Raw genomic sequence first — 24728 nt, 5'->3', positions numbered from 1 at the left:
GGCAGAGTGGCCATCCGTCCGTTCGTTAGTGTGTCCAACCCACTGATCTTTTGCAGACTATAATCTTATCAGTGTCAAACCGTAGTTGCCCTTTCCTCTCGGACAGTAGCCGTTTCTGTTCAGTTTGGGCTCTCTTTGGATGGCGTTTGCGCCAATTGTTGGATAAACCCGTTTTGTTTTTTTTGCGGAAACTTTTAGCAGCCAAGGAATCAGCGACATTTACAGTTACAGGGACGTTTGAATGTGTGACTAAGATGAGCATTTGACCGTTTTAAACTTTCGACCGAAAGAAGACATGGATTCTGCAAGTAAAGAAAGGAGTCTTTTATACTTACTTCTGTTCGCAATATGGACGGCCAACGTTTGCTTTTGTGCAAAAAGATCAAACGCTCGGAGATCTGGTAAGTTCACCAGCTGACCTTAAAACCAGAGAGGTGACAAGGTGATAACAATAACAACAACAACAACAATAGTATTCAAAAAATATATATAAAATAATAATAATAAACGCCATGTAGCCTATGTGGAATTACATTTGGTAGAATATGAAACATGCGGGATGAGGGCAGCAGTTAGTTATAGTTATAGTGCATGTATGTGCAACAAACCCCACCTTTCCATTAGTTTGATTACACACCAGAGCCTTATCACTGTCGATAACATTAGTGATTCTGTAGACAATGCATTTAACTGCCATTGCAAACAGTACCATTGCACTGTTATTAAGCATGCTTTAATATTTTGTAGCGTAATATTTCAATTATTACATGGAACATAACATTTTAGCAGAAATTCCCATTCATTAAAACTTACAACAAGGCTATGTCAATATTAATCAAAGTGACTAAGGTGGGAAAACTATCACCTGCAGTCGGTGCTCAACATTAGGCAAACAGATTTTCAGATTAATTTAGTATTGTTTTCTTCTTAAAAGACCCAATCTTCATGTAACTTACATCAATTCAATACATCATTACAGTTATCAGCTTGGTTAACCTGGGTTTACCTATAGGGTTTACCCTCTTAAAACATGTACTTTTCAGCACTGGACAGCACATAATAGCTGTATTCTACCTCAGTCTAAGCACCATGCTACAAACTAGTAATTGAACACTTTTTGCACAATGACAGCCACCATTAAAATGTTAGAAGTGTGGATATGTCAAACCTGTCCAAGTAGGCTGTAATTTTAACACTCTCTCCATGTCTAATACTGGAGGCATGACAGTTACCTTAAGAGGGAAGAGATGGAAAAGAGGACAGAGAGTGCAGCAGATGATTTTTTTTCTTCTTCTAAACAAACTGTATAATTTGTGTTGAAAAACCTGACATACATTTTACAGCATGTGTAACTAGGTGCCAAAGAAACAAAGGTTGTAGTTTAGACTGACAGACTCCCAGCGCTGCACATGTCACTGTGCTCCTTTGGCCCTCATGGGTACATGGGTATGAAAACCTGGATGTTGATTCATTCAGGACCACAATGACACTTTCTATTTTCTTTGTTAGTCTACTCTCTCTCTCTCTCTCTCTCTCTCTCGCTTTACTGGCACTATGTACATGTGCCAAAGCATTCAAAACATAAATGACATAGAAATAAAATAAAATAAAATAGTGAAATAAACTTAAATCAATATATATCTGGATAATAACACTGGTGATTACAAAAAATAATCATAAAATACTGTAATAGGCAAAGTTAAAAGAAGGGATTACAGAGTTGATGAGTTTCTTAAAGTTAGGGCATGACATCACATACTGAGCACCGTTGTTTCAAGATTTTCAAGGAGACCCACATTTCGTCGTTGATACTTCAATCTTGAAAATGCTCTATTCTTTCAGAAGTGTGCGCTTCTGATGAATTAATGTTTATTATAGGAGAGAAGAAGTGTTCTTCACTCTCTATTTCCCTCCATTTTTCACAATGTCTTTCTTTCTTTCTAGTCTTTCTTCTCTTGGCATCCAGCTTCTTCTTTATCTGCCTGTCCCTATGGGTCACTGAGTCTGTACATTGTCAAGCTATTGACAAATGTACTTTCTCTCTCTCAATTCAATTGAATTCAATTAAAAGCTTTATTGGCATGATGTACATGTCCACCTGTTGCCAAACCATAGATTCAAACACAAATGAAATCTAAATAAATTAAAATACAATGAAATAAGCTGCATATTAAATCAATAGATTATTTACATAAAGTATGTTTGTATAATAACAGTGATCATTACAAAAAATAATCATAATATACTTGTAATACATATGTAATACATAAGTTTCTTGTTCTCTCTCCCTCTTTCTTTCTTTTTCCCTCTCTCTCTCTCTCTGACCCGCGGGCCACAGCAGGCAGACTGTTGCAGCTGTCTGTCAGCAGAGAAAACCTCACCACAGTTGGAGCTGCCTTACAGAGCGCTGTAGTTCTGTTTTGATGCCAGTGACATATGTAGTTGTGTTTTTTCACTCTGGCTGTATGGTTTGAGGTCCTTCTGGTCCCTTTCTAAAAAGAGGGGAGAATGTCAATTGGGCTTTATGTCCAGACGAATCACATCAGGCCTAAACTGACAGGACTGGTGGTTCTAGGAAAGAGGCAAATATCGAATGGCAGTGCTCGTGCCCTAGGGTGGTTTCATTTTTTTCAAGATTTTGACAGCTTTTGCTCCGGTTGGACAAATTATGAATACTGGAACACATTTAGATAATCCTAATATTTCAGAGGCTTTCTCTTAGCAACCAGATGCAGAAATTTGAATTTAATGTTTCAAATATGTGCAATTTAGTCACTAGTGGAAACATAATTTTCCAGGTAAATACAAATAAATTCCTCCTCATGTCTTTTTTCAAATATTTGAAATATATTAACCTATTTTACGACTACTATTATCTACTATGTAATACAATGCATATGCTAACTTTATTTACTTGTTACGAAGGTCATGAGTTTGACATTATCTTCTCTATCACATCACACTCAAACATAGTACATAAACATTGTTTTCCGAAAGGCAGTGATGACAAAATTCGATCAGTATTTGAATCCGTTTTTGTTTTTTTTATGAGCATGGGGCTGACACATTTGAAAGTACACTTCCCTTCAGATTCAATGTTCATAGTATTCCCTGAGCCGCATGTAAGGGCAACACAGTGGCGTGTGTGTTATTGCTCGTTCACTTTGGGATAAGTCAGAACTGGCAAGAGCAGCAGTTCCACATGACTGGGTCTTAAAGTGCAGTCACAGAATCAAAATGATAGAAGAGAATGTATAGTTGTGCTGTGTTCGGAAATAGGCAGTCCAAACTGAATTGTTTATAAATTTACAGCAAGTATTATGAGTTCATCTTTGATTTTTTTTGGCTAAGAAGTAGCATTGGTTGAACAGAGCTTTGAAATGTTTACAATACTAGTGAATGAAAAGCTAAGTGCCTAAACTTCCTTGCAAGCTAGTTGTCACTCCACAACAGTAAAGATCAGTCTTTAGATGACAACATATTTGGACTATTAGCTTTAATGTGCAACACACAAAAACGTATGCCAGGTGCTTGAAAGGAGACTCCAGCTGATGGTTGAGTCTTAGATTCAGGAGGAACCATGGGGATTTTGTCCAAGTCACGGAACTGTGGATCAGCTTTTTACCCACTCACAGATAATTAAGTAACTTGCTAATCCTGACTACAAGTGTTTGGTGGATTTGGAACAGACCTATGACCATGTTCTCTGAGGTATCCGGTGGGAGCTGTGGTGTACGGGATGCTGGGGCCATCTGGTCCCTGTACATGTTTGCATTCTCTGAATCAAGTCAAGCTCGGTCAAGATGGAGGCGTTGGACTCTTACTAGGATGCCAAGATATGGTCAGGATATGAGAGTGCAGCTGATGTCTGGAGAGTGTGCAACTTGTTGACTTCAGAGTGGCATCCATGTTGCTTGCAGATTATATTTTTTTTTACCTCATTGGGCTGTCATCACACATTGGAGCGGCTTACAGCTGAGTGTGACGCAGTCAGGATGATCACTTCCAAGTCTGAGGTGGCCTGTCCCATTTATATGGGGAGTGAGCAACTGCCTCAAACGGAGGAGTTCAGGCTCAGTTCTCGGGGTCTTATTCACCAGTGAGGGTAAAAGGGATCATGGGATTGACCACTGGTTATGTGCAGTGGCCGCAGTAATCTGGGCGTTGTGTCCATGAAGAGAGAGTTGAGCCACAAAGCAGAGCTCTTGATTTACTGGTCAATCTTTGTTCTGACCCTCACCTGTGGCCACAAGCTGTGGGCGGTGTCAGAATCAGACTGCAGGTACAAATGGCTGAAATGAAGTTTCTCTGGAGGATCACTGTCTCCACGACAGGGTGAGGAACCCGCGATTCGGGAGTTGTCATTAAATCTGTTATCTGACCTGCCCTTTGATATTTTGCACTTGTTCTATGGATTCAGAATGCTCTCCTTTATGAAATGACATATTGCATTTATGAACACACCTTTAGAGAGTCAAGAAGTTACCTTTCCATCATTTGATTCCTCATTGTATTGAACATTACAACTTTCGATTCATACTACCCCACACATGAAACAATGCTCTTTCCATCTTAGGTGTCTTGATAGAGATGAGGAAGCTCCTTTTCTATCTGTTTTAATTCTAGGCATTAAGTTCACCTGTAGGTTAGCAGGGCCACGCTGGATGAACAAGGAATTCAGCTGACATACTGCATTACCCGCTCCAATGGAAAAGCAGGAAGAAGGGAAAGGGGAAAGGAGGATTCAGGAGGACAGGAGAGAGGCATAGGAGGAGTGGAAGGGAGAAGAGGGGAATAGCAAAGAGGCAGAATAAAGAGGAGAGGAAAAGATAAGTGGAGAGGAGCAGTGGCGTCCCTACATGAGATTTCCATTTACTGAGCTCTGCTTTGCTGTATTTGGTCTTGTCTGATCCCTACTAGAATCTACACCAGTGAATTCTGTCCTTTAAGTCACTCAGACAGGGGAAGGTCAGATCATCGCTGATATCGTGGTGTTGGATTGAATCCTGAGTTGCTGCATTATCTTAGAATGATCAACAGTTAGGGTTAGATTAAAGGGATATCAAAGGATAATGACTGAAATTCACTCACCCCCATGCCAGCTGAAACTCTGGTGAAGTTTGTTAGTCCATACAACAGTCCCGGAGCTTCCCAGCATGACTCCGTAGCAGCCTTCTCCAAAACAATTGAAGTCTTTGAGGACCGATCTTTAGAGTTCCAAAAATAACACAAAATAACCATAAAATGACTCCATACAGCTCGTACAGCATAATAATAAGTCTTCTGATGCCATACGATTGCTCTGTGAGTGAAAAAAAAAATAGATTATGATTCACAAGCTTCACCAGAGTTTCAACTGGCATGGGAGTCAGTAGATAATGACTGAATTTTCATTTTTGGGTGCAACTATTCCTTTAAGGGATAGCCTACACTAAGCGTCTTTCACCAGGCCATACCCATATATAAGAATGTCTTAAATCACCTGTCTGGTTAAATGATGATTGGAAAAAATTGAAATAAATTTTGTGAAACGTTAGGCAAGAACACATAATGCTCAGCTTTATCAGAATCTAGTGTTTCTTAAGTAGTTATGGGTAAATGTTATGACATAAAGTGCACCGCTATGAGGCTGAAGTCTCGAGAGTCTCTTTCTGGTCATGTCTCGCCGTTGGAGCCAGGTAATGCATGCAGGTCATTAGGGGCATTCATGGTCTTGATAGCTCCTTTTTGTTTTTTTGTTCCTACTGAAATACAGACTGAAACACAGACAGATGGACATTGGATGCTCCATCTTGACCTCTTGAAGTGTCACAGAAGCAGCCAGGGCTTGATGCCTTTCTACCTCAGACCATGAAAGTAATAACATCTACAGTCAGAGCCCCTTGTTATCATAAGCCATTACATCAAGCTATAGGTTGCGTCATCTCAAGTGGCCATTCTTTCGCCCTTCAAAGAGACTTAAGGGTTTTGAAATATAGGCTCAGTGGCCACCTCAACCATTTGGACATATAAGTAGCCTATTCTCTGTTCAGGCTGCCGCGGGATCTTTAGAAAGGTATTGCAGCAGACTCACTCTGGTTCATGATGAGGATAGATCCAAATGACCAAACAATTATAGGCAGGCATTTCAGTACGCTGAACATTGGCTCCTGAAAATGGGTGTCCTCCATTATTATCACCATTATAAAATAAAGCTCAGACATATCATTACAATGACACAAAATCTTTTAAAACTGTATATCTGCATTTGATTGAAATCCTTTAAACCTTTCCTTCCACAAAAAAAAAGATATTCATTCTGGTTTCAACATAATTCAAGCTGTTTCAAGATATTTACTTAGCTGTTTTACCTTGTATCCACTTTCCCTACACTGTTTTTGATGATTTTGTTTGCCTGTGTTTCTGTGTAAACCAGATCGTCTGAGTCCTCCGCTGGACATTCAGCTGGAGACAGTCAACTGCACGGCCTTCGGCGTACGATGGAAGATGCCCCGACGCCATGTTAGCACCATTACTGGATACAAGGTAGGCTAATCACAAACTGTGACTTAGTAAAATACTGAGGTAGTACTTTGCATTACCATTTTAATATTACTTCTACGTTTTATGGTGAACATTAAAAAGTTGATTGTTATCAAATGACTGATGATTGGTTGAGGGAGATTGATGACTCAAAAATAGCGGGAGCAGTTATGTTAGATTTCAGTGCCACATTTGACGTCATTGATCATGATATTTTAATTGAAAAGCTCAAATGTTATGGCTTTAGTCCATCTACGACTACCTTGATGAGAGTTATCTTTCCTCTAGAACACAGAAGGTCTTTTACAACGGTAGTCTATCAAATTGTAGTAGTTTAGCATGTGGTTTACCTCAAGGAAGCTGTCTGGGATCACTCCTGTTTTCAATTTTTATTAATGACTTGCCCTCTGCTGTGAAAAATGCATAGGTAATATTAAGGCTAATCCCTCACAACCATACCTTGCCGTAGCCGTTGGTGTCACAGTTTGTGTTACATTTGAGAAAACTTTTGGCTTTTCAATCATGGGCTAAAAACATACGCGTTACCTCACATCTTCATCTTTATCACTTTGTTCATCTTTAAAACTTTCAAAATGCAATGAAAGGCTTTCACCCCAGCAAACATCAAAATATCTTATCAGATAATCATACATCAAATTTCCTCTCTTTTTCCTGCATGGGAAACCCATTTTCTCTGCCAGCCACTGATGCAGATAGCTCCCCCTGTTTGCTTTTAAGGTGCCTGTCAAACTCTTTGTCCAGCAAGATGGCCTTGAGGGCTGGATTGACATTTCAAAAGTTTTGATGGGGCCCCTTCACAGAGCCAAATTCATGTTTTTCAGGGGCAATCTTGGACTGAAAGATGTGGTCACACATCTTTTAGTTAGTACTTTGTCGATTGATTTTTGATTTTTTTGTGTGTTTGCTCCACTCTAGTCAACATCTCCTGAAGGACAAGCTGTGCTTTGAGGACAGAAGTGGTGTTTACTTTTGTTGATAGAAAGCAATATGTTCTTAATCAATAAACAGATACAGAAACATTTGCTTCTCTCCATATTGTTGCTTCCATTGCTTAGATGGCAACATAAACAGTTGCTCTTTCTCTTTGCTTACAATGGGACGTCTAGCTACAGTAGGTTCATACACTAGGTACCTGTAGAGTAAAGTGGATTCAACTGATTGAATTTAAATGTATTTACAGTAACCCTTGGAAAGAGCTAAGGAAAAAAAGGATTTACTTTACATTCTCATCACAAGCAACCCAAATACCAACCTCCAACATTTTTTTTTTTTTTTTTTCATTTTGATGTTTACTAGTCTACCGTAGCGTTGAGATGTCTGTTTATGGTAAAACTTTCATGGACAATCTTTTCAAGACCGTACATACTGTTTCATAACCTCTACTTTACTGACATAATTATTATCTTTGTCATTACCCCCCTGTTCCTCTCAAACACATCCCATCATGCTGTCTTAGTCTGTCCTGAGTTCTACCCTTTGCAGACATATCAACCACATGGTCACACATGTTTTAGGAGAGCTCTGTCACTAAAAGTTTCTGACTATTTTCATACTTTTTGTAATATTCTTCTTGCTTAAGGTATGTTCTGCTGGAGAAACATCATGGTTTGTCCCATTGTTTTTTCTTCTTGTGTATTTTTTCACTCTCAAAGTCTCACTCTCAGATCTATCACTCAGTTGAGATGCCTGTTAAAGGTTTAACATAACTTTGAAGCTCCCATGTATTTTAATAGAACTGCACATAATTGTGTCTATTGTTTAAAACAAGGTAAACAGATACTAACATGCAAACATGTATGCAATGCATGGTGATTTGTCCTCAAAAGCTTATCTTAATTTTCTTTTTGCTCTGTAGCTTGTTTCTCGAGTTTCCAGTGCATGTCTGCATTTTGTTGTTATGTCAGCATTCTTGGGTTGTTTATAACTGGTAATGTTTGTGTTCATGCACTCTGTTGTATTATTTTATGTTTTGAAATAGATAAAAAGCCTTCACAAGAACACAGTTTGTTCTTCTGCTGGAGCTAGACAAACTCATTTGCAGCCTTCAACCTTTACTGAAGAATCCTAAACAGAAATCAGCTTGTTGTGTTGCTTTATTGCTCCTGCCTTTCAACATCATCTCACTTTTAAAGTCACAAACTTCCAGTTAGAGGGAAAATAATTGGGTTTAATAATAATCACAACACCTAACAGTGTTGTAACCAGCAGTCCCCCTTTTATCCATCATTAGACAAATGATCAACAAATGATATTTTAATCATCAAAGAGAATAATTTAATCAACAAAGAGTTGGAGATACTCAATAACAAATAAGTCTCTCTTACTTCCTGAACCTTACTTCCTGAACCTTCCTTCCTTCCTCCCTTTCTTTTCTCCTCCCTCCCTTCCTAGTGTTTGTTTTGAGGAAGACATTAACAAAGTGTAGATCAGTTTGACACTGCGTGCTCTGCCATATGTCTGCACTAAGAGGATTAGTCGGCTAGCTTGCTGCCCCACAACTCACAGATTAGCATGTGTGTTCAATTGGCCAGTCACTTTGGAAGTTCTTAAATAATCCTGTTTTCTCATAGTATTTCCTCCTCATGATGCCCTGTCTGCATTGTCCCGGCTGCCTACACACGTCTTGATAATGTGTTGTTGTCAGTGAGATACTGGTATGTTGCCTTGTCAATCAACCAGAGTGCTCGATCAGTAGGGTTACCGTCCTGTCAGCAACACTCACTGCTTTAATTGAACATCTCAAACATGACATTTATGAACGCCTGCCAAACCTACCACTGACACAACAGGTCTCATTTCTCTGATGACTAAATTTACAGTAATAATCAGCAACATTTTCATGTGAAAGCTTTTACAGTTTCTGTTCTAAACACCCGGTGTCAGGTAGGTCTTTCCCAGAAAAAAATCCATTGGCGCACAGGAAACAATGCATTTTATATTTCTGGCAGCAGCAACAGTGGTTTGTTTGGAATAAACAGAAGAAGAAATGGGTAGTTAGCGTGAGCAGCGATAGCAACGAAAAGAGCGACACCTACACAGACTCAAAGTTCCTCAACAGAAAATTCAAATGAAAAGACGTCACAGTACAAGTAGTACACAGCAGTATTGCCAAGTGATCTCTGGAAAGTTCAGTGCAAAAACAGCAACTATTGGTGTTTCATTTTTGATATTCACTATTCACATTCAATTTTTTAAATGTATGTATTATGGATAACAACACTATGACTTATTTATGGATGTTATTGGTTTACACTTTTGGATAGTAGTATAATAGTATAGGAGGATAGGAATGAAGAAGTCATTCAGAAGAGGAAAGCCACTGTAACACTGTAGAATGATATTCTTGTCAATATTTATGGGAGCATGAGATGTTGTCAGGGAGTCAATTTGGGAAATAGGCTTGGATCCTATGTTGATTGATCAATTTTGTTGAGGCACCCATGTAACATTTGAATAAATTGTCAGCTTATATATTAGTAGATCATTCATCTGCTGTATTTTTTCTGATCATTTCTTTTATATGTATCCGTGTGTGTATGTGTGTGTGTTATCAGGTCTTCTACACAGAGATGAGGAACAACCGTCCATTGGGCTCAGCCTCCTTGCTGGAGGTTCCTCTGAGCTTGGACATGCTGACCACTGTGAGTAGGCCTATGCTCTTTAACAGCTCTTTAACAGCTGTAAGTGCTGCATTTTGTCATCAATATATCTTTGTCAAATCAGTGGCCAAGATGCTAGGGAAAATGTGTCTGCTCCCATTATAACCATTATAATCATTACCCTCACCTCTCTGCTTCTGGCTTTGATTTTGGACAATATGGGAAATTGCAGGTATGATAGTCAGCAAAATCTCAATAGTGCTGCTTTATTAGTGTACTGCCTAAAAAGCAATGGAGGCAGGAGAAAGTCAATGAAATCTGCAGGTAAAAAACAGCATTTGGCGTTTTTACTGACCAAATCTTAGAAAACCAGTAATCACAGCAGTTCACCCTCCCATATTTCTTTAAGGCTAGACATAAGGTCTCTGTAATAAGGTAAACCTGCAGATTTCTTACAGTATGCTTACTCACTATGAAATGGCATGACATTGTTTGCACTTTGCACTCAAATATTACTGAATATCTCTGCTCTTATTTTCTCAAAGGGGCAGTTTGATGGACAAGCAAGCTTTGTGAGTATCATTTGTCCTTTTTTTTTTTTTTTACTGGATTAGACCCTGCTACCGCTCTCTATGACAGCTGACAATTTGTGTGTCTTTACTTAGGTCTGGATTTGTTATACTTCCCACTCATCTCTAATAATATATAATAACAAACTAAGCAAACTTTGTGAAACTCTGTGAAAGAATCCTCAATCAGTAATTTACCCCTCTTTTCCTCCACTTCCTTCCTTTCTCACTTCTCTCTTTTTCTCCCTCTCTCCTACCCTCTATTTTTGTCTTTCTCTCTCTTTCTTCTTCTCTCCCTTGCTCCATATTCTAGGATGTGGAGATCGGTAACCTAAAGGTGAACACACTGTACCGAGTCAGTGTTGGAGCGTATGGATGGGCAGGGGAGGGTAGACCCAGTATGCCCAGAGACGTCAGCACTGCGGCACATGGTAGGAATAATAAACACACATACACACGCACGCACACGCACACACACACACACACACACACACACGTACCTTCTGTGTAAGTCGCTCTGGATAAGAGCATCAGATGAATGCAAAAAATGTAGACGTAAATTTACTCTTGTGCTTACTCGTGTGCCTGCAGACATGCATCTGCAGGCACACGCACACACACACACACACACACACACACACACACACACACACACACACACACGTCTTCACCTGTAAAAAGTGATATTATGGTACTGTCTTGTAACTGTAATTAGTGTTAGTATGGTGTGATTATACTTCTGTGTTCTTCTGCCTATAGAATTGATTTTATTAGTATTTATAGTATTGTTTGTGTTTTGCGAGTTACTACATTTGAATTTTGATGTTTCCTTTCCTTCCTTTATAGGTTTGGTAGGAATCCATTGAGTTAATGATATTATTTTTATTATAGTACTGTTGTCATTGTAATGTTTCAATAATTTTCAATTTGTTTCTCTGCCAATAGAGATGTGCATGCCCCCGTCGCCCCCTTCCCAGCCTGTCGTCGCGGCTGTATCTGACACAGAGCTAGCGTTGTCATGGAAACAAGGAGAGAGCGAGGGCAGCGCACCTGTCCTTCACTTCCTGGTAGCTTACATCAGGTAAGTCATCAATGATTAATTGAATGTTCAGTCAATTGAATGATAAATAAACTGAATGAATGTTCATTTTGAATGAAGGGAGAACATGTACAGCATTCTTCGCCATTGATGGAGATCGAGGTCACATGGTCACATGCATAAGTCAGTTTCTGAAAACTATGACAGATTACACAGTAAAGCAGAAGCTGATTTTCTTAATTGGGAGGAAGGAGGGGGGGGGGGGGGGGCAGTAACATGGCAGTGACAAACAGTAGCAGTGTTATATTAAATAAGGCCGTTATCCATCAATGAATATATTTGCACAAAGCCAATGTGCAAATACGCTACCAGTCAAAAGTTTGGACGCACCTGATTGAATGTACTGCCATTTTGATCTAAAAGCTTATGCTTAAATGCTTTTATTTTTTAGACAAATATAAATAGTGAAGTCGATGCCTATGTATGAATTTATTTCCAAAGCCTTTGCCTTTCCATCAAGGCAAAGGGCGGCTACTTTAAAGAATCTAAACTATAAGATAGTTTTGATTTGTTTAACACTTTTTTGGTCACTGCATGATTCCATTTGTGACATTTCATAGTTTTGATGTCTTTACTATTATTCTAAAATGTGAAAAATAGTAAAAATAAAGAAACATGCGTGTGTCCAAGCTTTTGACTGGTAGTGTACATTTACACAAGATACCTGATCGTGAACAGCAGCCTCGGTGATTCTGTTCGGCTTTTCAGACGTAGGCTCAAGGTTACAGAAATGATCTTCTGCACACACACACAGGTCACATAAATCTCCATCAAACCCGCCCATATGGACACTTAGCAGGTGAGGAGCAGTGTGAAGTGGTTATGGGCGAGGAGAAAAGGCCTAAGTGAAAGCCTTGCTCCATCACTGGCTGTGTGAAGAACAGTTGAAAGATGGCTAGCTTCATCTGCTGTCTGTTCATTAATTTATTTCATTGATGAGCCGTAAGTCTTTGGCCAAACTTGGTGAGAGAGATGATGCAGATAAACCTTTTCCTAGAGGATTGCTCCAACATATCGTGTGTTCTCAGCCAATTTGCCTGATCATATTTTTTTTTTTTACTGTAACACTTGATGGATACAATCTGGGGAAAGAGTTGATTGAGCAAGATGAAAATATTTTGGATTTTTTAATTGAGAGTGTTTTATTGGCATCAAAGTAAAAAAAAAACCATTGCCATCTCGATAAAAGATCAACATTTTTACATGAAATCCCTTTCTAATCTTGTATCCATGTTCATGCGTATGTAGGTAGCTGCATATTCAGTCTGTATTCACTCACTGTCACTTAACTCAAATCTTTGCATGCTGTTTTTTAACATTTTTCATGCACTCTCTTTCTTTACAATACAGTTTTACACATGGTGCACTGTTCTCTTTTACTCTGAATTGCGTGAGGCTCTTGCTGGTCTGTTCAGTGTAACCCTGCTATGTTTTGTTTTGACACCAGGGTCACTTGGGACATGAGAAAGAATGAAATTCACTCTCTGAATAGCTTTCCGGGTCCAGATATTACAGTAGTAGCTAGGCTCTCTATCTCTCTCTCTCTCTCTCTCTCTCTCTCTCTCTCTCTCTCTCTCTCTCTCTCTCTCTCTCTCTCTCTCTCTCTCTCTCTCTTCTCTCTCTCTCTCTCTCTCTCTCTCTCTCTCTATCTCTCTCTCACACACACACACACTTTGCTGTGTACTGTACTGTCTCGTGGCACGTGGCCACTGCTTGTCTATCATGTTTTGTCTTATATGTCCTGTTTGTTGTGTCCTTTTACTATGCCTGCTTCAGGAATTGCCCCTCGGGGATAAATAAAGTTTTTTGAATTGAATTGAATTGAACATGCAGGACCTCCCATGTCTAGACTAGTCCTCAGGCTGTAATGTCAAGGAAGTTGAGTTGAGAAAAATACATTTCCTGGAGTGCTCTGGTGATTCGCTAGACAGAAAGAGAGAAAGGCAGAGAGATTCTAAAAAATCCTTCACTACAAAAAGATACAGATTGAAAGAATTGCAGGTTAAAGAAAACGGCAAAAGCAAAGTTCTGAAAGATATAGAAAACATGAAGGAAGAGAGATCAAAAAGCATAACACAGAGAACCATCATCCTTGACTGTCCTGATCCTGAGGAAGAGAGAGAGAGGGGAGGCGGGTGTCGTAAAGAAAGTGAGAGAAACAGAGAGAGAGAGAGAGAGAGAGAGAGATGGAGGCAAAGAAACTGTCAGTTACTGTGAGAGAGTATACATGAGTCAGTGTCTGTGTTTGCATGCGGGGGCATTTTCCTCAAACAAGAGCCATCTCAGAGGCAAATTTTTCCCCCCACACATCAAAAGAGATCTCGCTGAAGAGAGACACTGAGTGGCGGCGAAGATGACTCTATTCAACAAATAGTCGTGGCTCCAGGCGCCTGTCCAAGTCACCAAAGTCGGGACAAAGATGGCAGCTCCAGATGGAAGTTGGAGACGATAGGGAGAATAAAAAAGAGAAGTTCAAGAGGTCATGATGTTGCCGTTTGCTATACTTTTATAATTCTCTGAGTAGACTGAGGCAAAGACGACTTGGAGATTGAAACAGCCTCATAAACAGTAACATCGCATGAAAAATAGGCCAAATCAAGTGCTCCTTCTGTTTTGTTTGAAGCATTCATTGTTTTGACTCTGAAAATGTTTTATTCAGAACTATAGGATACTAATCATTACATTCTTTGTAATTAGTTAATTAGTACGCACATTTAAATGCAAATGTGGTATCTGAATATGAAACGGCAGGATGAACAGGTCAAATGAAAGATAATCTGTACATACAAATCCTGAAACATCCCTCACAAAACATAACTCTTAAAACACAAAGCTCCCTCAAAACAATGTTATTGATTTTATGTAAGTGTATTTTATGTGTGCAGTAATGCATGGCAGTGATATGCATGTGTGCAACTTCAACGTGGCACATGTGGTTTTGATATTGCAACATTTATGTATTTGATTTCCCTTGGGACCCTTGCAAAATTACCAAATGATAACTTTGGATATACTGTATATTTACATTATTGTCAGTGTCTTGAACAACATTTTTATCCTGTGATTCCTAGATGACATTTTCTCCTAGTGAAATAAAAAATGCTTATGAAGCCAGGACCATTTTAAGCCACTGATAATGTGTTGCAAAATGGCAAAAATGTAATGGTTGTTAATGAAAATATCAGAAAACAGCTTCTATCAAATTTTCCAAAGTTTCTTAAGATCTAACAATCTTTTATACACTGATGGTACGTTCAATTTAAATGTTTATACGGCTTTATGAACGTTCTCTCTTTCTCAGGCCAGAAATGGACACGGAGTGGACGTACATCCGCGAACCCATCGAGGCGAGCTCCATGGTACTGAAGGGGTTAATACCGGACACCGAGTACCAGTTTGTCGTGCGGGCCGTCAACGTTCACGGAGCCAGCCCGCCGAGCCAAATCAACAACCCTGTGCGAACTCTCGGTAAGATCGAAAGTCCATCTCTGAGCCAAAGATCTGTGGTGGTGTGGCAGCCAGGTTTCAGCTATACTTCCAAACAGAGCCAGCCAGGACTTTGCCACTGGCTTGGTTTCAACTACAACTACAACTACAACTACGACTAATCAGGCTTTGCTCATTTGTCATGTCACCCAATCCCTCTTCACAATTAAACATGTACTGTGTTCACGGCTATGGTCACATATTTGAAACACACATATGAGAAACACGCTACCTTACACTTCTTTCTTTAGTTTAGTTTGAAAGTTCATTTTAAGTAGTTACAATAATGAAAACACAATTACTGAAATGTAGTTACATAATAGTAATTAGTAAACTGGTACAGCAAATATAAAAAAAATCATATAAATCTCCAGGGTATTAGGTAATTGATCAAATGTATAACTGAGAGCATTAGCAGCTATCTGACATCAAAACCTCTTTTATTTCTCATTTAAATACATTATGGAGGGAGATGAATCTACTAAATATGAAAATGTATTCCAAACTCTGACCCCTCTCTATCGAATTGAAAATTGACTTATTTTATGCACTGTGGGGGGTGAAGGTCAAAGTTGGTTTGAAATTCTTTCAAATACACTAAGGCCAACCTTGTGGTATTTTCATAGATGAAACCCAAGTGTAATAACAACCTTTAGCACTATGTTCTGTACTGTAGTATAAATTTGAGCTTTTCCCCCAGCCAGTTTTACTTACAAGTCTACCGGCATCAATTTCATGGTGAATCAAGCCTGAGAACTCCCAAACTGGACCAAATGAAAGCAAGAAGCAGATCATTGTTGGTGTTGTTTTCAGTGGAAACAGCATTTTTTTTCTTTTGCAAGCATTAGGGTAACATCACAACTGATGTCACAATAGTTTAATGAGGAAAAAACGAAATGTAGCATCTTTAACAAATTTGGAATCCATTATAAAGTTATCGCTGACGTCAAATGAAAACCTCATATCCCCAAACAGTAGGATCATCTTTTTTTCAGCTATTGTAAGTGACAATTTCTTTCAATTTTACAATATTTTCCTTGGTTGCTGAGGGTCACAGAATCTTCTCAACTTACCAAACAAAAGAATCAATGTTTTCACTCTAAAATAATGTGCAGTCTGAGTCGACCTGCCATGCAGTTTGCCTCTCTCAGCGTTTGCTTGCATGTAGGCCAGCGCCTGTGTTTGTGTGTCAGTGGGTTTTCTGACCGGAGCCTTAAATACATGGATGGAGATACGGAGCAACAGAGTCATTTACTTTATTATTTTTGATGTGGTTGGCTGCTGGTGGTGTGTGGGGGAGGGGGACATTTCGGCCTGATTGATATTAAAATGCGAGGACACACACACACACACATACACACACACACACACACACATAAACACAGGTATATGTGTGTACCAGATACACGTACACATGCACAGAAACACCTGTGAATGCCAGATGCACACAAAGACATACATATACACACAGACATGCACACACACACGCAGCAACAGTAATGTCTTAATGGACTGAAGGCCATGACATTCAAGCAGTTTAACTACAGACATAAGCGCTAATACCAACAAAGCTTAGTGGGCTTAATGTGTTCGTTTGAACACACATATTATATATATATAGGTCTACCGTGACTATTTATCATGTTTGCAATATCTTCTCTTTCTTTCCAATGAAAATGTTTTAAACGCTATATTATTAATAGTAACAACCTTTCTTTTGATCTCCTCCCTTTTTCTTGTGTATGTGTGTGTTTTTCAACTTGCTGTTTCAAATGTGCTGACAGGATGCACATGACCTGTGTGTGTGTGTGTGTGTGTGTGTGTGTGTGTATGTGCATGCATGTGCATAATGAGCTGGAATGGTAGTAGATTAGACATAATCATCAAAATGAACCTCTTCTCAACCCCCCAGTCCCCATCCACATCCACACACACACACACACACAAACACACACATACACTTCACAAACACGCAGACACACATTATATCCTGGGTTTTCCTGTGACCTGGAGACCTGTTGACCACCCTGCTCTTTCTAGAAAGCCATGTGGGCGGACACACAGGCCGCTGCTTCACACGCTACGCTAGCTGTCAAACTGTTAAACTGGGCAGATTGAATTAAGCACCTTAAGCTATGCTGTCTTGGTCAGAGCGAGAGAGACAGAAAGAGAGAGACAATGATAGAGAGAAGCTGTCGCGATATTGTCGATGAATGTTACGTGAAGCGAGATAAAAATGAGTGGGTTAGAGAGAGAAACCGACAGACGGAGAGAGAGAGACATAAACACAGAGAGAGAGAGAGAGAGAGAAGCGTGGTCTCTCAGCAGGGGATGAAAGCGGGTTACGTCCGAGTCTCATCAGACAGGATTAAGGGCGGGATGGCAGACCCCTTCTCTGCCCATCCACGCCCCTAATGCACACACACACACACGCTCACACACACACACACACACACACACACGCCACACACCGCCGCCCCAGTGAACTGCGGGGGTGGGCGCGACTGACATACTTTTCTTGTCCCTCTCTCTAGTAACTGCTCCACCCCCCATTTCGCACAAAAAGCAGAGGCTTCACGAGGGGTTTTGGTAGATCTGTGTGTGTGTGTGTGTGTGTGTGTGTGTGTGTAGTGGTTGGAAGGGGGGTAGTATGGGACGAGGGGGGACTGTTACACAACAGCAGATTAGCTTGCTTGAGGCTGTTTTGGGCATTCCCCCTCTCTGTATGCCAGCGCTCCGTATTCAGGATTTAATGTTATTAGGCTTTGCTAATTAACAGTTTAAACCTCTGCATCCATTTCAGGCTTAAAAGTCAAGCTATTTAAGACTATTTCTGTGGCATATCTGATTAATTATACAGTATACTATCTATATATGCTGTGTAATATCCCTATATATTACATATCAATCCCCCAATTTGTCCAATAACTAGATTAACTTCTGAAACTTGGTGTAAATAAGTTGAATGGGGAAGTACAAGGGCAAGGAGACAAGAGGGAGGGAGGGGATGTTGTTATGTAACACAAGATTAGGCTCTCTGGGGTTAGGAGAGGAGGGAGGAGAGCTGTCATACTGAACAGGCACTTCTCTGTTTTTCCAACTGTTTCTAGTGTTTTATGTGGAAATGACTGTCATTTTTAACATCTCGAGGCAATATTTCCAATATTCAGTATCACATATACTCTGCATCTGAGTATATAGATTTTTTTTTCCTAGTTTGTATTTGGAACCTTGCATCTGTGCTCTGTGATTGTCCACCTATTATTTTATGAATATCTTATGGTCAATATTTAAAGACAAAGGGGAAGGACTGTCATTTTGAACAGGTCAAAACCTTCAGTGTCCTTTACTATAGTTTATGGCACAATTAAACAACTTGTTCACACTTATTTTGATGTACTGTGTTCCTATTGTAGGCTGCTAAGACTTGAACATCTCCTCTAACAATTGCTGTGAATTTGAACACATTTTATGCCACTTATGCGACAGTATCTAGAATATCTTGCACTACGTTCCTACACTGAACCCCTACCTGCTCACTCACTGAAAATTGCTCTGGATTAAAGCATCAGATAAATACTTAAAATGTCAAATCTATATATTACAGCATATTACCCAACAAATCAAACATATACCAAATATGTAACACTATATTTAGGCTAAGTTTAAGGAAGGTAAAATGTCAGTTTCTCAGTGTTACGAAAACGAAGGGGATTATTGTTGAAAACCTCTCTCTCTTTTTATTCATCTTGGGCAGAATTCATCAACTTTTATTCAGCTAGCCATTTCTATCCTAAACACTGCTTTTTGCTGCTAAATAATTAAGTTGTCTTTTCATGCCACTGCAGTTAGTTGACCAAAAAGATTGTTTCATGCCATGCTCACTGTGCTTACCTACTGTACTCACTGTCTGGCTTTGTCTTTGTACACTGTGAGCAGCCTTTGGTGCTGATGTGTATCTAGGAGACACTTTTCACTACATGGTGCGGCAGCCTGGATACAGGCGAACAGGTAGAGCCATCAGGCCGCCAACAGCTGTATTACTGCTCAGTGTCTTTGTCCCATGATGTTCAACTAATATCATGGAAGCATCATCAGTGACACATCATCACACATCCATGATCATGCCCAACAGGAACAGCCATTGCACAACAGTCAACCATCTTTCTTTACCATCTTGTGTGTGTCAGCACTACAAGATTTTCCAAACTATTCCTCTTGTTTGATGGGATGTAATACAGCAACAGTTCAACAAGCGTGTAAAATGGGACCTCTAGGATGGCTGTATCTGTGACTGCAGTTGCTGTTCATTGTCTGGGTCATAACAACAATGTGATCATCAATATTTGTGGCTGTCGTTGTGTCATTGAAAGATCACTAATGTCGTCACACATACATGGTCATGCTGCATGGAGGGAAAGTGGGAACTAGCACCCATGGTGGTCACGTTCGTTCAAGACAAAATTCTGATGCATTTTACTATTGACTATTGATTACAAAATGTATATATATTTTTTGTGAAATATTAATGGATTATGGAGACATCAATCTTTCTCCTTTAGTTATAGCACAGCAAACAGTAGACCACAACTTTCCCTTCCTATAAGATGCTGTCACTCTTCTGTGTCAGTGGACACTCTGCATTACAGGATAACTGTCATCACTGTCTTCCACATAATGCCATTTCCCTTAAAGTGATATTTCACTCAAATAGAACTCACTGTTTTCATCCGACATAACCTAATTGGAATCCATTAATATAATCCATGAATATTAACCAACAATGTTAATGCATTTTTTTAGTAACTCTTGTTGTTGATAATAGTAAAAAGGCACAATCACCACTTGAAAAGTTTAAGAACACAGGGAAGTATTATACGGGTCACTGTTCCTTTTTTGTATAGATGTTATATAGAGGACATCTGACTTTTTGAACAATAAAAACAAATGAGTGTCATCACTACAGATATTTGGGGCAGACAGTTTAAGTGGTTGACTGCCCACAAACCCATTGGGAATTTCATGCTACAAAGTGAAAAAAAAAGTTTTAAAGTCGATTACTATTTTCACCTGTACCATAAATTCCGGCTAAAAGTCTACAGCGCCACATGCATTATTTCCTGTTTTCTAATGATCCTCTGACCAGCATCCATTATACTTGGACTTGTATTTCACCATTCAACCAACTGTGGATCTGTGTTTGACCATTCAGCCATTTCACTGTAACCACCTTTTTGTTTGCTACACCTAATTAACTCATATGTATATTCATTTTACCCGCTGAAATCATCTTTGTGACCCACTCCAAATATTATGGATCTTTTTAACTCTCATCAACAAAATAAATGCTTAACTTTAATTATCATCATGGACATTCTCAACAGGTACGTCAGATGTTGGCAGCGGAGATTACGGGCAGCGTTACACAGATTCAAGGATCAAAGATGAGGACAGCTTTGACGTTGACGACTCTGACTACGATGTCTTTATTGAAGAGGTGGGTTATCAATGATGCAATTATTTGTAAGTTTCAGGTGCATTCATATTCACTTTATCAGCAGCCTCAAAAATCGTATTAAACAAACAAATAGATAAATAGATAGATTTCATAATTGCCTCATGAACGCATGGGAGAAAATTAATTTGAGTACAAAGGTGAGTTACACTGCAGCGTCTCACTTAAACACATTTCTCACATAGTTTTCTATGTCTTTACTTTCCTCATCTGTGTTTTCCTCTCTGCTTCTTCTTCTTCTTCTTCTTCTTCCTAGTTGAAGCCGTTCCCAGGAATCAATGAAGACAACAGGAAGTCCCAGCTCCGTTCCCGCTCCGGTCCGCCGTCCGGTCGGAACGTCGTTTACCGCATGAACACCGTCGCTCCTCCCAACGCCACTGACGCCCCAGCTTCCTCCACCTCCACCTCCTCTTCCATCCTCCCAGACTTCAGAGATCTGGTCTTCTCAACCACCTCAGAGCAGAGCACCGTCCTGGGCACCACAACAACTGCCACACCCACCACTACCAGGTAAGACACACTCTGGAAACACTCTTTTTTCCAGGTTAGTGATATCTGTTTTTCTGAAGGAAACCCCACTTTAGAATTAAAAAGGTGCTGTATGTTGAAAATGTGTGTAAAACGTGTTTTCTCTGGTGCCATGCCATTGTTCCGACGGCCCATTATTCCGAAACCCCAATAGTCTGAAAACTCCATGCCTGGCTCCATCCACAATCATGGCTTCTGACAGCCTTGACCGTAAGCTTGCCCTAACCCTAACCTCAGTGACCCCATGCCGTAACCCAACCACCTCCGGGATAACGGGTTGTCGGACAAATGGGCTTTGGGCCCAATGGGTGGACATTTTTCGGACTATTGGGGTTTCGGAATAATGGGCCGTCGGTACAATGGGCAGTCCCCTTTTCTCTTGCCTCTTTGATTACAGTTGGATGTGCTATCCAAACATTGTAGAAGTAGCAAAACGCACGGTTGCCAACTAAAGGCTCATTTATGCTCCCTTTACGTACGAAAATAAATATGTCCGTTTCAAACAATGTAACCATCACTGCCCACATATTTCCATGCGTCCTTTACGTTGGCATGAATGTTAAACAATACATCCACTAGAGGGCAGTAGAGAGTCAAACGTTTCTGTCCACCGTCGCCATGTTTGTTGTGAACAACAAACAACATGTCTTCGTCGTGTCTTGCTGGTCTCGCTGGTCTCGCTTGAACTATTGGCTACACTGCCCCCACGATTTCCGGTGGTACTGCGGTGGTACTGCTCTGTTTCGTCCGTATCTGTAAGTTTTCAGAAAACATGCACAAATACGGACAAAATGAACGCAGAGTACGGACAGAAGGCTCCGTCCGTATCCGTATACGTATTTCACGTTGTGCATAATTGAGCCTTAAATCCACACAATCCATATTAGAAAACCAAGCCTCTTAATGAGCCGTTTGGACTTCCGTAACTTTGTGGCGTCACAAAGGTTCGCTCATTATCATTTTTGTAAGAAATAATAGTACAACAAAGTGTTTTTTCCAAGCGGTTGAGCGGTTGTCAATGTTTATTACCGGAGAGTTTTCCCTGCTTCTTGCTGTCTGCAGCTGTCGGGTCTGTGATATCTCATGTTTCACTCTTGAAATGGTTAGCCAATCAGAACAGAGGGGTCGTTAATATTAATGAGCCTTAAAGGCACAGCAACAGAAGCAGCCTGTTGCAACATGTAAAAATGGATTGAGAGTGTTTTTGGTACATGACACCACACAAACAGCTTTGAATGGACCTCAAGACAGAAAATAAAACCCTGGAAAGTGTGTATATGGGACCTTTAAAGACAAAGTTGATCATATACAGGCACTTTTCTATGGAGAGAAAAAAAAACAAAAAAACACAAATCTCAAATATAAGTTTTTGTTTTCATTTCACCAAATCAAACCTGCAGGAGAAAATCCAAATACCTGTTGGAGCTGTATTGCTACACCTCTTGCTCTCTGCTTGCTAGTTTGCTATCTCTCTCAGTTCTGTGCTCTCCCTAAAAGCTATCTACCATTTGCTTTTTCCGCACTCTCCCACTTAATCATTTGATAAAGGAGGTGCTTGAAGTAGCGAAATGTCACATCAATTTGAGCTGTCTTTCAGGTGGGTATGTCATTAACTGGAGCCAATGTAGGCTGGCCTTACTGCTGTTTCATTACATGTGGGTGAACATTTTGCTTTTTACAGTTAAATTCTACCCCTAAAATACAAGGAACAAAGGGTCCCTCAGAGGAAAGGGGCAATTTAAAATTTAAAATGTCACATTAATTTGAGCTGCTGTTTGTATTGGTGGAATTTGTGCTTTTTGCAACTCTCTTCTACCGGTCACACTGTAGAACTGGCTACTTTTCACAGACAGGAATATTATAAAGTAGGCTGTTTCTGTGATGGTCACGTACACACGCTTTTCCATTGCTTTTCACTGCCTTGCACAAGCCAGCCTATAACCCGAGGATACAACTAGTGCTGAAACGATGAGTCGATTAATCGCTAATTGTTTTAGTCATTTATTAAGTAAAATACCAAACATTTCCTGGTTACAGCTTCACAAATGCAAAGATTTGCTGCTTTTCTTTGTTTCATATCATTATATAATGAATACTTTTACGTTTTTTTGGCTGCTGGTCAGACTAAGTAAGCAATTTTAAGAGTCACTTTGGGCTCTGGGAACTTGTGATAGACATTTATCATTATTTTATAGATTAAATGATTAATCGATTGATCGAAAAAATAATCAATAGATTATTCGATAATGAAAATAATCGTTAGTTGCAGCCCTTGATACAACTGATGCAACAAATGCAAGACAGCATTGCATTTGCAGTTGACATATTATTATTAGCCAAACCACTGAAAATGCATTGTAAAATATCAAAAGTCAGTGGTGTCAAATCAACAATTTGACTTGAAAAGTTGCTTTTTGACAATAACCCTCCCCTTCCACCCTTAGCACCACTTTGCCCACCACCACCCCCGCCCCCACCATGTCCCCCTGGAAGGGCGAGGTGCCTCGTGTTTACGACCTGACCTGCGACGACACGGTCTGCCCCCCCGACAGCTTCTGTCTCAGTGACTACGACAGCGGAGGCTCGCGCTGCCACTGCAACCTGGGGCGAAGAGGGGACACCTGCTCTGAGGGTGAGAGAAGCATAGATGTGTGGTTAGGTACACACAGACATGCACACACAAGCACACACACACACACACACACACACACACACACACAAACACACACACACACACACACACACACAGATGAACTCCAGCATAGACAGTGAGGAGGCATCTGCTCCGCACTATAAAGTATAGTAGAAATAGAGAAAATATACATATATCACATGCAGAACCCTGTTCCCCACAACATGCACACACACACACACACACACGCACACACACACACACACACACACACACACACACACACACACTGAAATAGTAAATAGTGCTGCACTATTGCCCTCTGTAGAAAGCTATTGTTTGGGAAATTCAAACTGTGTTCCCATTTTCAGCCTTCAGAGAGAATAATCTGGCAATCTGTTGTTTTAGAGGCATGAGTTGTGTGTTACAGTATGCATATTGAATTCTCTTATGCAACATTTGAGAAAAATAGGTTGCAGTTGCTGCAGTATCACTTGTGGAGGCTAGAAACCGGGTTGATACAGATTTGGGACCTTTGATGGTGTTTATCACTGCATCCTCACCCTCTGTTCTATTGGCTTCTTACAAGCTACAATATACTCTGTTTGCTTCTACCTCCCTGTGCTAGCAAGTGTTTGTATAGCAATAATCACGTCATATTAATATGTTAGAAATGCAGAGTAGGCTTTCAATCTGCCTTTCTCACCTATAGACATTTATCACATAAAAACTAAACTTATATTCATCCAGCTCCATA

The 24728-nt window shown here is 40.0% G+C and overlaps 1 protein-coding gene across 3 annotated transcripts in view; it reads left to right on the top strand.

The window, feature by feature from the left end:
* The first annotated feature begins 295 nt into the window (after positions 1 to 295).
* The window catches only part of LOC139639441 (pikachurin), a 37700-nt gene continuing 13267 nt past the window's right edge, over positions 296 to 24728 (top strand). The window contains exons 1-12 of one of the 3 annotated variants that reach the window (XM_071513533.1): positions 296 to 405; positions 4577 to 4578; positions 6416 to 6525; positions 10098 to 10184; positions 10688 to 10714; positions 11025 to 11142; positions 11657 to 11792; positions 15112 to 15278; positions 19233 to 19307; positions 20681 to 20793; positions 21068 to 21321; positions 23784 to 23971. In XM_071513533.1, the coding sequence (XP_071369634.1) occupies positions 296 to 405; positions 4577 to 4578; positions 6416 to 6525; positions 10098 to 10184; positions 10688 to 10714; positions 11025 to 11142; positions 11657 to 11792; positions 15112 to 15278; positions 19233 to 19307; positions 20681 to 20793; positions 21068 to 21321; positions 23784 to 23971 (1387 nt within the window). Of the gene's footprint in view, positions 414 to 4576; positions 4579 to 6415; positions 6526 to 10097; positions 10185 to 10687; positions 10715 to 11024; positions 11143 to 11656; positions 11793 to 15111; positions 15279 to 19232; positions 19308 to 20680; positions 20794 to 21067; positions 21322 to 23783; positions 23972 to 24728 lie in introns of all 3 variants that reach the window. The other 2 variants (XM_071513549.1, XM_071513540.1) reach the window with 2 other exon arrangements.

Source organism: Centroberyx affinis, unplaced genomic scaffold (assembly GCF_046629955.1).
Source record: "Centroberyx affinis isolate AG114_WGS23_722 - 3 ecotype Tasmania unplaced genomic scaffold, CSIRO-AGI_Caff_v1 ptg000281l_1, whole genome shotgun sequence".
NCBI lineage: Eukaryota > Metazoa > Chordata > Actinopteri > Beryciformes > Berycidae > Centroberyx > Centroberyx affinis.
The sequence above is the reverse complement of the archived record's forward strand: the minus strand, read 5'-3'. Positions and strand labels throughout refer to the sequence as shown.